Source organism: Canis aureus, chromosome 22, assembly GCF_053574225.1.
Source record: "Canis aureus isolate CA01 chromosome 22, VMU_Caureus_v.1.0, whole genome shotgun sequence".
NCBI classification, from domain to species: domain Eukaryota; kingdom Metazoa; phylum Chordata; class Mammalia; order Carnivora; family Canidae; genus Canis; species Canis aureus.
The window spans coordinates 8,610,388-8,623,227 of record NC_135632.1 but is presented as its reverse complement, the minus strand read 5'-3'; the positions used below and the strand labels follow the sequence as shown (position 1 = coordinate 8,623,227).

At 36.1% G+C, this 12,840-nt stretch overlaps 2 protein-coding genes across 15 annotated transcripts in view; one reads left to right on the top strand and one right to left on the bottom strand.

The window, feature by feature from the left end:
- HPS3 (HPS3 biogenesis of lysosomal organelles complex 2 subunit 1) overlaps window positions 1–12,238 on the top strand; it is a 39,806-nt gene extending 27,568 nt beyond the window's left edge. The window contains exons 12-17 of one of the 11 annotated variants that reach the window (XR_013360963.1): window positions 963–1,148; window positions 1,493–1,681; window positions 2,938–3,045; window positions 6,690–6,896; window positions 7,571–7,665; window positions 11,173–11,410. Coding sequence is in view for 5 of the 11 variants with exons in the window: in XM_077864743.1 (XP_077720869.1) it covers window positions 963–1,148; window positions 1,493–1,681; window positions 2,938–3,045; window positions 6,690–6,896; window positions 7,575–7,665; window positions 11,173–11,300 (909 nt within the window). In the remaining 6 variants the exon portion in view is untranslated. Of the gene's footprint in view, window positions 1–962; window positions 1,149–1,492; window positions 1,682–2,937; window positions 3,046–6,689; window positions 6,897–7,570; window positions 7,666–11,172 lie in introns of those variants that run through there. The other 10 variants (XM_077864743.1, XR_013360967.1, XR_013360965.1 and 7 more) reach the window with 10 other exon arrangements.
- LOC144293734 (ceruloplasmin-like) overlaps window positions 1,225–12,840 on the bottom strand; it is a 63,741-nt gene continuing 52,125 nt past the window's right edge. For 3 of the 4 annotated variants that reach the window (XR_013360962.1, XM_077864736.1, XM_077864737.1), the window contains 2 exons: window positions 5,520–5,624; window positions 1,225–1,678 (listed from right to left, as the gene is read on the bottom strand). Coding sequence is in view for 3 of the 4 variants with exons in the window: in XM_077864736.1 (XP_077720862.1) it covers window positions 5,521–5,624 (104 nt within the window). In the remaining variant the exon portion in view is untranslated. Of the gene's footprint in view, window positions 1,679–5,519; window positions 5,625–11,869; window positions 12,201–12,840 lie in introns of those variants that run through there. The other variant, XM_077864738.1, reaches the window with a different exon arrangement.

The window sequence follows — 12,840 nt, the reverse complement described above, 5'->3', positions numbered from 1 at the left end:
GGGACAGTCTAGTCTAGTGTGAGGGATATGGTATGTCCACTGAAACAGAATAGAGTGTTGTGTATTCAAGTACAGCAAGTGAGTTAACCATGAGCCTTAGGAGTCTAATAGTTGAGGAAATGGCCTGCACTTGGGAAAATTACAAATTACGTGATGGAACATTGGTATTTGAATGATATATTAAGGAAAAGGAAGTTTTTCTTTCAAAGAGAGCCCATTTAGGGCCATGTGCCAAAGATGTTAAACATTAAGGGAAGAAATTAAAAGGTAATGTTAATTGAGCACATTACTTCCTAGGTCTCTTCTAACCCTCTTGCATATGCTATCTTACCTAATTCTTACAACAATGCTCTAAGTTAGAAGCTATTATTATACCTACTATACAGATGAGGGAACTAAGACAAAGAGAGGATAAATGAGATGAGTTGTCCAAAATCACATAGCTGGTGAGTGTTTGAGCCAGGATTTGGAGCGGGTAATATGACTTTTGATCCTGTGCTCCTATACTGCTGTTTTGTTGCCTGTGATCAAATGCCCACAGTATCACGTTAGTTTCTAAAACAAGAAAGCAGAAGTGGTTTATCATTGTACAAATGACATGTTTTGTTATGCTGAAGAGAGCGAGTCAACATTGAGGTGTGCTCTTCCTTTTGAAGAGTACAATTTTAGAAAGATAAATTTTCTTAGGAAATATTCTTTTTATATTCTTAAGGTATATTATTTTTAAACAGCTAGACTTAAATATAAGGCTCTCTATAAAAATAGGATATCCTGATGCTTAAATATTAATAACTTCTTCAAAGACAGTTAACAGCAATGTCCTTCTTAAAGCAAGAGCTTTGTAGTTAAAGAAAAAGTTGACATTGAAATATTAATAGCTTAACCATGAACCTTGAGCGCAGTGGCATATATTTTCAAGATGACTGCAATGCACATTTTGATCCTAAGTATCTTATCTGAAGATGAAGTTGGTATGTGGCTTCATTCTGGAACCTCGGCTACTGATGCACCAGAGAAAGGGACAGATTGTTCCAACTGAGCTTGCAGCACACTTGAAGGACACTCAGCCTGGACTGCTTGTGGCTGCAGTTCTGGGTTTACAGAAGAACAACAAAATTGGAATTGAAGAAGCAGATTCCTTTTTTAAGGTTTGTCATTTTCAAAATGTAATGGTTCTGGATAGGCCGATAAAATTGGTGGGGGACAGGAAGCAGAACAAGAGACTGAGTTTTCATTTGTTTATTAAAAAAAGACTTACCCATAACAAATTTATAAAAGTACAGATTAAAAAAAAGTATCTAGAAAATTCCATTTATGCCATCAAGAATCTATTTTCTGTTCAAATATCTGAATCTACTTTCCCCTTGTCATTAATGCTAATGATAAATTATTAAGTGCATCGCCCACACGATGGAGTGCTATTCAGACTAGGTGTAACTTGATCAATACTATATTTATCTGGGATATGGGGGCTTGATCCACTGTTTTCAAGGTACTTTGTGGCAAGGATGAAGATATAATTCCTCAGCTCTTGGTAGACCTTTGGGAAGCTCAGCTTGTAGCAGGTCTCCCAGATGTGGTTCTCCAGGAACTCTTTTTCAAGCTCACATCACAGTACATCTGGAGATTATCCAAGAGGCAGCCCCCTGACACCATACCATTGCGAACATCACAGGATCTGGTGAGAAAATAGAATAATAAGTTAAATTAAACTTCTACATTACACATTACAATAGTTTACCTTCTTATTTATAATGGTTTAGTAGCAAACCTCATTTATATTACCAGATATCTTATAGACAGGAATTAAAGATACATTTAAAACTCGTCCATGAGTAAATTCCTTGCATGTTAAATAATTTTGTTTTGTAAAGAATGCCCCCTGCTGCTCTTAGATTACTTATTTACATTGGTACCCGAAGTAGACAAAGCAAAGGGGAGGAGCTTTCCCCAAAACACATCTGTACTCCCTCAGGGGATAGCTACAAAGTAGAACACAAGAAAAGACCCATTTGCAGACCTTCATGGTGGGAGAAGAACTTCAGAAGGCTTGTGGGAGAGAGACTTCCTTACTGGACTCATTTCCTGTCAGTTGCACACAGAAGAGCTGTTCTGTAGCCCTTGCAGGAGCCCTAACAACTCTTTACCACTTCCTGTCCCCTTCCCCCTCTACTCCTTTTTGTTGTACCTAGTATGTGTTCACTGGAAAAGTTACCTACTTCTTGAATAAGGGGATTTATGAGAAGTATCTTGCGAACTTATGGAAGAGATTTTGCCTAACAAGGAAAGTAGTAGAAATAAAAAAAAATCTAATATTACTGTTAACTTTTTTTGAGTAAAATTAGCTTAAAGCAGATTTGGCTTTTTTTTTTTTTTTTTTTTTTTTTTTGCTAGAAATTCCTATTTCTTAGGAATATTTGAAAATTTAAAATATAAGGAGATCTTGGGGTGTCTGGGTGGCTCAGTTGGTTAAGTGTCTGACTTCAGCTCAGGTCATGATCCCAGGGTCCTAGGATAGAGCCCCACATTGGGCTCCACCCTCAGCCAAGAGTCTGCTTCTCCCTCTCTCTCTCCCTCTCCCTCTGCCCTTCCCTGCCACTCATGTGCATGTGGGCACCTACTCTCTGAAATAAATTAATGAAATCTATAAAAAAAGAAATAAAAAATTTAAAAATATATAAGGAAATATTTAGTGCAGTTTTTTTTTTTTTTCCTTTTCCATTTTTGGTGCAGTTTTATTCAGTGACAAGCAGCAAGGCCGAGACTTTTCCAGGGGAATATTTTCTAAAAGATTTTTTTTTTCCTGTTCCCAGAAAAGTGTATACCTTACTCTGTGACATGGTGGAAGATTAGCAATTGCCTGCTTTTTGTGAAATGGGCGAAGAGAATCTTGTTTTGTTGTATTTTGCTTATGATAAATTTCTTTTTACATTTTAGATAAATGCCTGTAGTCATTATGGCTTAATCTATCCATGGGTTAATGTCTTAATATCATCTGATTCATTAGTGGATAAAAGTTATAGAGAAGACCTTTCAAAATTACAGGTAAATAAAAATGTCTCTTTGTTATGAATATGCGTTCAATATAGTGTCAGATTTAAACCTGGCAAGACCTCGGGTGTCCTGTTAATCTAGAGGGTATATATTTTTTTGAGAATAGGGGACAAAATGTGTAGTTGGGCATACTTAGGAGCTCTGGAGGACATTCCTGCTTCAGCCTGAAACTGCTGAGAGTAGGGCTGGCAGCTTCCCAAGGCTGGTTCTGTTGCCTGCAGAGAGTGAGTTCACCAGGTCTCATGACTGTCTTGCCTCATTTTCGATGTGCTTGGAAACACTTTGTGAAATGAAAGTATGGCAAATATTTAACGGTGTTTTTATTGATGGCATTTGTTTGTTTGTTTAGTACTCATACATGTTGGCTTCCAGCCCAAGCCCACCACCACTGTCTAATAGAAAGTAGGTTAAAGTAGTCAGTTTATCTGGCTCCTTGAGGAGTTTTAAAAAAATAAATAAATATCAGAAAATATCAGGATTTCTGACTGTGACAGTGTCTTGACCACAAATGAGAAATAAAGTCCTTCTCTGACTTGGTGGACAAGGTGGGCTAGATATGTGTATGATTTTATTTAATGTAGTTCAGTGGCCCAGGGACTGAGTATATAACCCCCACACCTGCTTTGTCTGGTCTATCCAAGTAGTACCAATATATAATAAAATTGAAATTTCAAATGAAGAATTCTGATTTTTGAGTTTTTCTTGAAAAATTCAGCAGAACTGGTAACCCTGGGCTTTCACTGCCTCTGAGACCTGAGAGTTGGAGAGAACTAGTGGCTCCCCTCTGTGGTCAGTGCTCTGGTTGTCCTGTCTGCCACAGTTCTTATCTCTCGGTCTTCCTGGTCCAGATACGATGTCTGGTGTCCATGTTTCTTATACCCAGTTGCCCTCACTCATTTTCATTATCTGCTTTGGCCTCTTTAGGTTTTTGAGTTTGCAACCCCTGTTTTACACTGGGAACTGGTATAAGTGTGGTTATTGTTTATAGAAACCAAAATGTCAAGTTGGGGATGAGGTCAGGGAGAGAAGCTCAAGAGCCCATATTGCTTAGAATCAGCCTTTAGACAGGACAGGACTGAGTTGTCTCCAGAAATGGAGATTCATAAAATATTGCCAGAGAAAATTCTTGTTGGTTCGTATATCTAGTACCCTTATGGTACAGAGGTTCCATAGGGCTTAGCCTCAGATACATTCATTCAGCAAATATTCCTCAAGCATGTGCTGTGAATGTGTTCTGTGGCACTGGATGAGCCAGGCAGGGCCTTGACCTCCCAGATTATGTGTATTAAATATTTAAGATCATAATTGTAACAAGTCCTGTTAAATCTCACCTGATAAAGCTTCTAAGCATATTTATAATCACTACTTGAAAAAGTGTAATTGAGTAATCTTTAAAAATTCATTTTAAAGTAGTTAAGAAGAATGCATTCTTCTAGGAATCTTTGCTCTTAAAAGACAGAAATGTAACCAACCTATACTTTAAGGAATTATTTTCCTAATTGTATCTCTTTCTAGATCCTCTGTGGGTTGATTAGTCTTAATCATTAAGTAAAAAATAACCATCGAGGAACAAAAAGATCTCATTTGTTTTCACCTAGAGGAATAGGAGGTTCAGAATCACCTGGAGAACTTTTCCAAAATTGTATGATTCTTCTATCTCCCGCATCCCACCATCACCACGCAGATTTGATGAGTGTCTGTCTCTTGTCCTCAATCACTGTAATAGTGTATTTGCGCAAAACTTAAAAGAATCTATAAATCATCTACATGTCAAAAAGCTGCTATTTGGAAAGACACAGTAACTAGTAAATGCCCTGCCTTTTGTCATAATTGTCCTGGTCCCCTGTCCCACTTCCTTGCCAATCACCACTCCTTAGATTGTGTAGGTAGAGAAGACAGAGTGTGGGTTCTAGGCCTGCATCGTTGGCTGAGGATGAGAGATCTAGATCAGAGAAGGAAATGAACAGTGCATGTGTTGGGTATGGAAAGGAGTCCATTTTCAATACTGGAAACAAAAGGAGCACTCTGCTAGGAAGCAGACAACATTAACAGTATTTTCAAGAGTAGTAGTAACCTTTGGACCACTTTTAATTCAATGATATATGTGTTTTCTGGTGTTTCTTATTTTGTTAAACTTTTTGATGATATGGATACAACTAAGTAAAAGTTCCTGGGTAATCAGTTTTTTGTTTGTTTGTTTGTTTGTTTTTGGTTTTTTTTGGTAATCAGTTTTGTACCAAGCCTCTACTAGTTTCATTTAACCATGATTTGGGTTACTCATGCCTTGCTCCTTTCTACCCTCCCCACGATCCAAATTAATCAAAAGTTGAATATAGAAATAATGTTTTTTTTTTTTTTTCACATGGGAAATCCTACAAGTGGCAGATGGTCATGTTTGCTCTCTTGTCAGGAAATTATTCAGATGAAGGTGATTTTTAAACTTGCAGGGAAGGAAAGGGACCAACCTTATGCTCCTGTCCATTCCTTGGTAGATACATGGAATAAAATAATCGCGCTGAGTATAAACGAATAGTTCACATTCCACATCCTCTTATGCGTCTGAGAAGATGCTGTAGTAAAAAGGATACAAGAAGAAAGAGTCAGGATATGACCATCTCATCTTTATCCAGAAGAAAGGGAGAGCAGAGAATCTTTTGCTGGTAGAATCAAAAGTAGTGTTTCTAGTTTAAATGTTTAAGAGTAAAATATTAGTACAGTCCCGAATACTCACCTACTACCTTCTCTATGTCTTTCAGCTTGTGGCAGATAGCATTGATACAAATTATTAGGTTATTAGCAATTGCTTTAGTTTTCTTAAATGTTAAATTTTAGTTTGGGTTATGTATGCAGTGCATGCTTATTATAGAAAATTTGGAAGAAAATTTGGAAAGTGTGAAAAAATAAAAAGTCGGCTTTGTCCTTCCATCCAGTAAGCTGGTCTGTTTCACATTTCAGTGCTTTTCCAAAGGCATTTCTATATGTGCACGTACCTATGTAGATTTTACAAAACTGATCATGCTCTGAATATAATTTTGTATTAACATTTTTTTACTCCTCATTTTATTATGGGCATTTTCTCATTAACTAGCCTTAGAAAATAATTTTGATGGCTATATAATATTCCACCATATGAATGTACTGTAATCTACTTATTCCTTACTTAACATAGATCTTACTTGTTCAGTATTCCAACTACTCTTGAAATGAGCATCACTGGACATAAATTTTGACCATATTGTTGATTATTTCCTTAGGATAAGAGTCCTAAAACAACAACAAAAAGAGTCCTAAAACATTCCCATTAGTTTTCATTGGCAGTCTTTCCAAAGCAACTAAAATCATGTTAGTTTAGAAATAATTGCTTTCTATTAAACAGATTTTTATTCTTTAAATTAGAGGTGGGTTTCAAGATTATTTAATACTTCAGTCCTCTTAGACATATAAATAAATACCGTATGCATGTGCTCTAAAACTGCATTCATCTTTTTGTTTCCTGTTTTTTGGAAAGTAAGTGATGTTTGGTCTTTTTTTTTTTTTTTTTTTTTTGGTCTTTTTTAAAAAAAATTTTATTCTGTATATTGTGCTTTAGTGTTTTGGGTGCCTCATTCCGTAACATTTCACTTTTCTGTTCATAGTCTCTTATATGTGGTCCTTCATTTGACATAGCTTCCATTATTCCATTCCTGGAACCACTCTCAGAAGACACTATTGCTGGCCTCAGTGTCCATGTTCTGTGTCATACGCGTTTGAAAGAGTATGAACACTGTATAGACACACTGTTAGAAAGATGCCCAGAGGCGATCATTCCATATGCTAATCATGAACTGAAAGAAGAGAATCGGGTATGCTTTTCAGTTTATGTCTTTTAAGTTTGATTAGCGATAATCACATTTGATAGCCTTGTTGCCTTATCTGTAAAATGGAGACAAATTATATCAATCCAATCTCACAGGTCTGGGTGGGACCATATATGTTTAACATGTTATGGGCTTTGAATACTGTTAGAGACTTAAATATGGTTATTGTATGCTATCTTCATTAAAAATTTCTTGTTTGGAAATAAAGTAGGCTATTACCTGAAGATTTGGGAAACAACATGTGATGGGAAAATATTTTCTGGGCTATGGGGTCCTTAGCTTAGAAATTAGAAGAGTTTTACATTTTAGTACTTCTTGCTCCCTCCCTCCCTTCCTTCCTTCCTTCCTTCCTTCCTTCCTTCCTTCCTTCCTTCTTGTCACTTAAGAGATGATAATAGGACATGTCTATGTTTCTTCTTGAAAATAGCCAAGTACACATGTATAACATACATATCATTAGATTTTTCAAGTTACAGACCTGATTTATGTTATAATTTAAGCAGAAGACTAGCTGCTGATGTAACTTCTGTTGTAACAAAGTTTGGTGCCTTAATCAAAATAGTATATTTTTGCCCTGTGCTTTCCTGCACAATCTTATTCTCATTGGAAATTTGAATGTAAAATATATCAAACTTAAAATTTATTCATTTTTTCCTAAGATAGACTTTATGGTGGAAAAAACTGCTTCCTGAACTTTGTCACAGAATAAAATGCGGTGGAGAGAAAGGTCAACTTTACTTGTCATCATTAAAAGGTAAAATAATCTTTTTTGCTTGATTATAATTTTGGGTCTTAATTTTAGTTCCCACAATTTGTAGAAGCCTTGCTTTCTCTAGTTTTTTTTCATGTGATTCTCAAATGATGTGACGCTGTCTTAGCATTATCATCTCAAGACATCCATCACGTTGGATATTCATTTATCTCTTCTAACCATGGAGCTGATGCTTTTAAGTCAATCTTTTCAAACACTTAACAAATTATCATAGTCCTAGAAATGCACAATCTCAGTATTTTTAAAACTTGAATAGCCATTAATACAATTACATTTTTTATTTTTTTTATTTTTTATTTTTTAAAATTTTTTTAAAATTTATTTATGATAGAGAGAGAGAGAGAGCGAGGCAGAGACACAGGCAGAGGGAGAAGCAGGCTCCATGCACCGGGAGCCTGATGTGGGACTCGATCCGGGGTCTCCAGGATCGCGCCCTGGGCCAAAGGCAGGCGCCAAACCGCTGCGCCACCCAGGGATCCCCACAATTACATTTTTTATTGATGCTCTGAGTGCTTAGTTTACTTCATATAGGAAATTAAGATTATTATTATTAATTATAATTGTAAGCAAATACTAAGGAATAACAAGATTCTCAAGGATTTAAAAGTTAGATATCTATAAATTGTGCAGTGTTTTACAGAATAGGTATTGTTTGAATTTTCATAATTCATAGTTACTTGTAAATCTTGATAGATTTATCAACAAGTTGGTATCAATCCACCTTTCAATCTGGACAGGTTATCAATTTCTCTAGTCTTATATGCTAATATCACCAGATAATTATTGGCCTGATGACAAAGGCTGTGATTATATTGATTTCACTGTGCATAAAAGATTAGAAACTGGCAGTGCTGGAACTGTATTTTCCAACTGACGTAATTGGTTTTTAAAGTGTTAGGCAGAACCAGTGCCGTTGGAAGGTGTTTTTCTGAAGTTGCCCATTTTAAGTGAAATTGTATGCTTGTGACTGTGAAGCTGTGGTGACTTGATACTAACTTTTTGTCCTACCTATCTCTCTGGGTGATTTTTTGGTCTTCAGAAGGTGGAAATTTCAGATATTTGATTGCCTTGTCCTACTTGTGTCACACTTATCACATAACCTGGAACTGATTATTTGTGTGGATGGATCACTTTCCAGTGAAGCTGTCCCACATCTTCATACCTCAGCAGCATCATTACCTAGTCAAAAGACTTCATCCTTTTCTCATCCACATCGTCATACTCTCTACCCCTAACCTATGCATCATCATTCCTCTAAACGTTCTATTTTCCCGTATCATCAAAATGTCAGTGCGTATGCATAGATATGTGTACGTGTGTATGTGTGTGGCTCATAGGACTAAGTGCTGTGTGTAACTTATGTTTACTAGACTTGAGAACTGCAAGAACTGTATAGCGTTTGTTTGTTTTTTTCACTTTTCCCGTTGTGCCCTTCTCACCAGCAGTATGCCTCTCCTAGGAAGCATTCTGTATTTATTGATTTGAAGAGGAGACACCTGAATAACTTCAGGTCCATTTTCAAGGAAAGTATTTTTTTCAACAGCTGTAGTACACTGAGAGGAGAGCAAGATTAGTTCCAGGTCTGCTACTGAGTGACCAGAAACAAGCCAGTGCCTTAGTATCCCAAGACTAATGAGAAGTTTAAGATTGACTCCAAAATAAACGTTAGGCAAAATCATAAGATGGAAAGGTTGGAGATGGAGGTCAGGAATCTATATAATATGCTTAGGAGTTTGGATTTCTTTTCTATCTAATGCAGTATTTCTCAACCCTGGCAGTATTTTACATTTTGGACTGATAATTCTTTCGTTTATGTGTAGCGGTCCCCTGTGTGTTTTAGGATGTTCAGCAGCATTCTTTGCCACTAAATACCAATAGCGCTCCCCCAATTATGATAAACAAAAATGTCTCCAGACATTTCCAGATGTTCCTGGGGAGCAAAATCATGCGGGTTGAGAACCATTGTGCTAATGCAGAGCCATTGAAACTGGGGCTAGTGATTGGCTTATTTCCAGGAAATATTTGTTACTGTTTTTGTGGCATAATGAACTGTGCTTATTATTGAAAATTTTACCACTGTAGTAAATTACAAAAATGAAGTTTAGAAAGTCATTTAAAATCCCATCAGCCAGAAATAATGATTTTCAGCATCTGATGAATATTTTCTAGACACACTGGAGGATTTAAAGTCCTTTACAGATTTAAAATATTGACCTTATTCTTGAAGTTATAACCTATATTAGCCCCTTACTGGTTGGCAGAAGAGGAGCACTGAGTAGTGGCAAGATTTTTGTTGGCTCTATAACATCAATACTGGCCCCCCACTCTGTTTTTTAATACCTAGGATACTGTTTTTAGGCTCCACATTTAGACTACATAAACTGGTTTGATAGGAAAGTATTGATAATTCTTGTTTTTCATATGGGTTTTGCAAAGTAGTTAGTAGTCATTGTTTATTAAGTTTCTATTAATACTTTAGATACACATCATTATATTTTATTTAATTCTCAAAGGACTCTAGAAGCTACTAGCAATTGGTACCACCCCATTATAGATGAAGAAACTAGGACTCACAAGGTTAAGTGACTTTCTTAAAGTCACAGAATCTGTCTGATTCCAGAGCTAGGGATCTTTCCCATACATCACTGCTGATCTGTTCATTAACATTTTAGCAACATGGGCACGTCATTTCCTTTGTGTAAGGGATGACATAGGTTGCTGAATATTAGAGAGATGACTTTGAATAGATGCACACACGTCTGAGCAGGAGATTTTATATTTCTGTCACTCTGCAAATAGAATAAGTGGTGGGCCAGTGCGGATCACACAGGAAATGGAACCGGTGTTTTTTACCAACACTGTTCTTAAATATCACCCCCTTCTCTTCCCAGCAGAGGGCAGCACGTATGTATCAAGAAACAGTAGAATCCTAAAATTGCATCGTTCTCTTTATAAAAATGTCTACTAAATCCCTTCATAATTGAAGGTCTACACTAGAGCACATTATTTTAGTTTGGAAAAATTGGTCATAAAGACAGATTTGTACTTATTAATAACATGGAAATCTCCTCATGGAGAGGAGCTGATTTAGGAAGATGTCATCCATCAATTAACAGTATTTCCTGTCCTAGCAATCTTTATAAATTAGCTGCAACATAGCCCTAACATTAAAGATAGTATCCAAATGATTTTGTTTTTCCTTAGAGACTAATAGACGTACACTGAAAAATAATGTGATAATCCAGCAATGAAATAGTCAAAATTGCATAGAGCTAATATAAAATAAGCCTCCAAGCATTTTAGAAAGAATGAGTAAGAAGTTGTTAAAACCATAAGCAGTCTGTGGATTTTAAAGACTGATCTTTTTTTTTTTTTTTCCTTCGTAGTTAGAACATTTTGTTGCCTGAACTAGCTTCAAATTGGTTGGGTGATAAGAAAGTTGGATGAAAGACTTTCAGTTCTAACTCAGATACTCTGTCCTACCAACAGAAACATTGTCAGTTGTTGCTGTGGAACTAGAACTGAGGGATTTCTTGAATGTCCTCCCAGAAGATGGCACTGCAGCTTTTTTCTTGCCGTATCTTCTCTACTGCAGTCGAAAGAAATCTTTGACTTGAAGGTATCATTTGAAAAATACTACAATGCCATAAGAGACTGACTTAAAAAACAAACAAACAAACAAACTGAATGTCAGGTAAAAATGTAAATAAAGGATTTTCATATAGAATATCTACATTTCTTGCAGATACTTTCTGGATGCTTACCTTACTATGTAGTGGTAATATTAGTTTGGTACTTTATGATCTGCATCCACTTAATTGTCCAGAATGTAAAAAAGTTACAAAACAATTTTCTCAAAGAAGGCATATGTTTTTAAAGACATACCCTGATTTTTATTACAAGGAACATCAAATCAGTGAGAGAACCATTTTGTAGGTATGTTTGAAAGAATGTCACTCCAAGTTGTCCAGAATTTATTCTTGATTTTCCCAGATTCTCAATTAGGTGGTCTTCTTCTTCTTCTTCTCCTTCTTCTCCTCCTTCTCCTCCTCCTCCTTCTTCTTCTTCTTCTTCTTCCTCTTTCTCTTCCTCTTCCTCTTCCTCCTCTTCCTCCTCCTCCTCTTCCTCTTCTTCCTCTTCCTCTTCTTCCTCTTCCTCTCCTTCTCCTCCTTCCCCCTCCTCCTCCTCTTTCTTTCTTTCTTTCTTTCTTTCTTTCTTTCTTTCTTTCTTTCTTTCTTTCTTCTTCTTCTTCTTCTTCTTCTTCTTCTTCTTCTTCTTCTTCTTCCTCTTCTTCTTCATAATTTTGTGAAAGAGGTTAATGTTTTCCCACAGTAAGAAATTTCAAAGTTTTTTGTTACTTTTGAAACTTATGCTGTGGTTTTTCCCTGAGTCAATGAAGTAGAATTTACAAAGTCAACTTTCTTCTTGTCTGGCCATTAATGTAATTTGTTGGATGCATGTTTTTCAGCCAAAGCCTTGTTTCTATTTCTTGTTGATGTGTACTTTTGCTCTTTTAGCTAGAGTATATGTGAAAATAAAGAAATATATCATTGCATTCACAGTTGTGTCTTCTTTTTTAATCTTTTATTAAACAATTTTGAGTCCAAGTTCAGCTCATTGATAGTGTGCTTTGACATTAGTTAAAGCTGGGAAAAAAATGCTACTCACCCAGCATCTACCACAGCTATGTTTTTTTTTTTTTAAGATTTTATTTATTTATTCATGAGAGACACAGAGAGATAGAGAGGCAGAGACACAGGCAGAGGGAGAAGCAGGCTCCATGCAGGGAGCCCGACGTGGGACTCAATCCTAGGTCTACAGGATCACACCCTGGGCTGAAGGCGGCGCTAAACCACTGAGCAACCTGGGCTGCCCATGCCACAGCTGTCTTTTGAAACTTTTCACCTGATGTCAGTGTTCATCTTTACAGGATTTAATCTGTAGAACTGTTTGTCAGTTCTGCTTTTTCCAGTTCCAGATTATTCACCTTTTGACCATCTCTTCAAGGGTTCACAAAATCCAGATAGATTGGCATTATTTTAATTTTTAAAATTTTATCTTGTTTCGTTTTATTTTATTTCATTTAAAAAATTTATTTAAAAAATAATTTACTATTTTTTATTTATTATTTTATTTTATTTTATTTAAGATTTTATT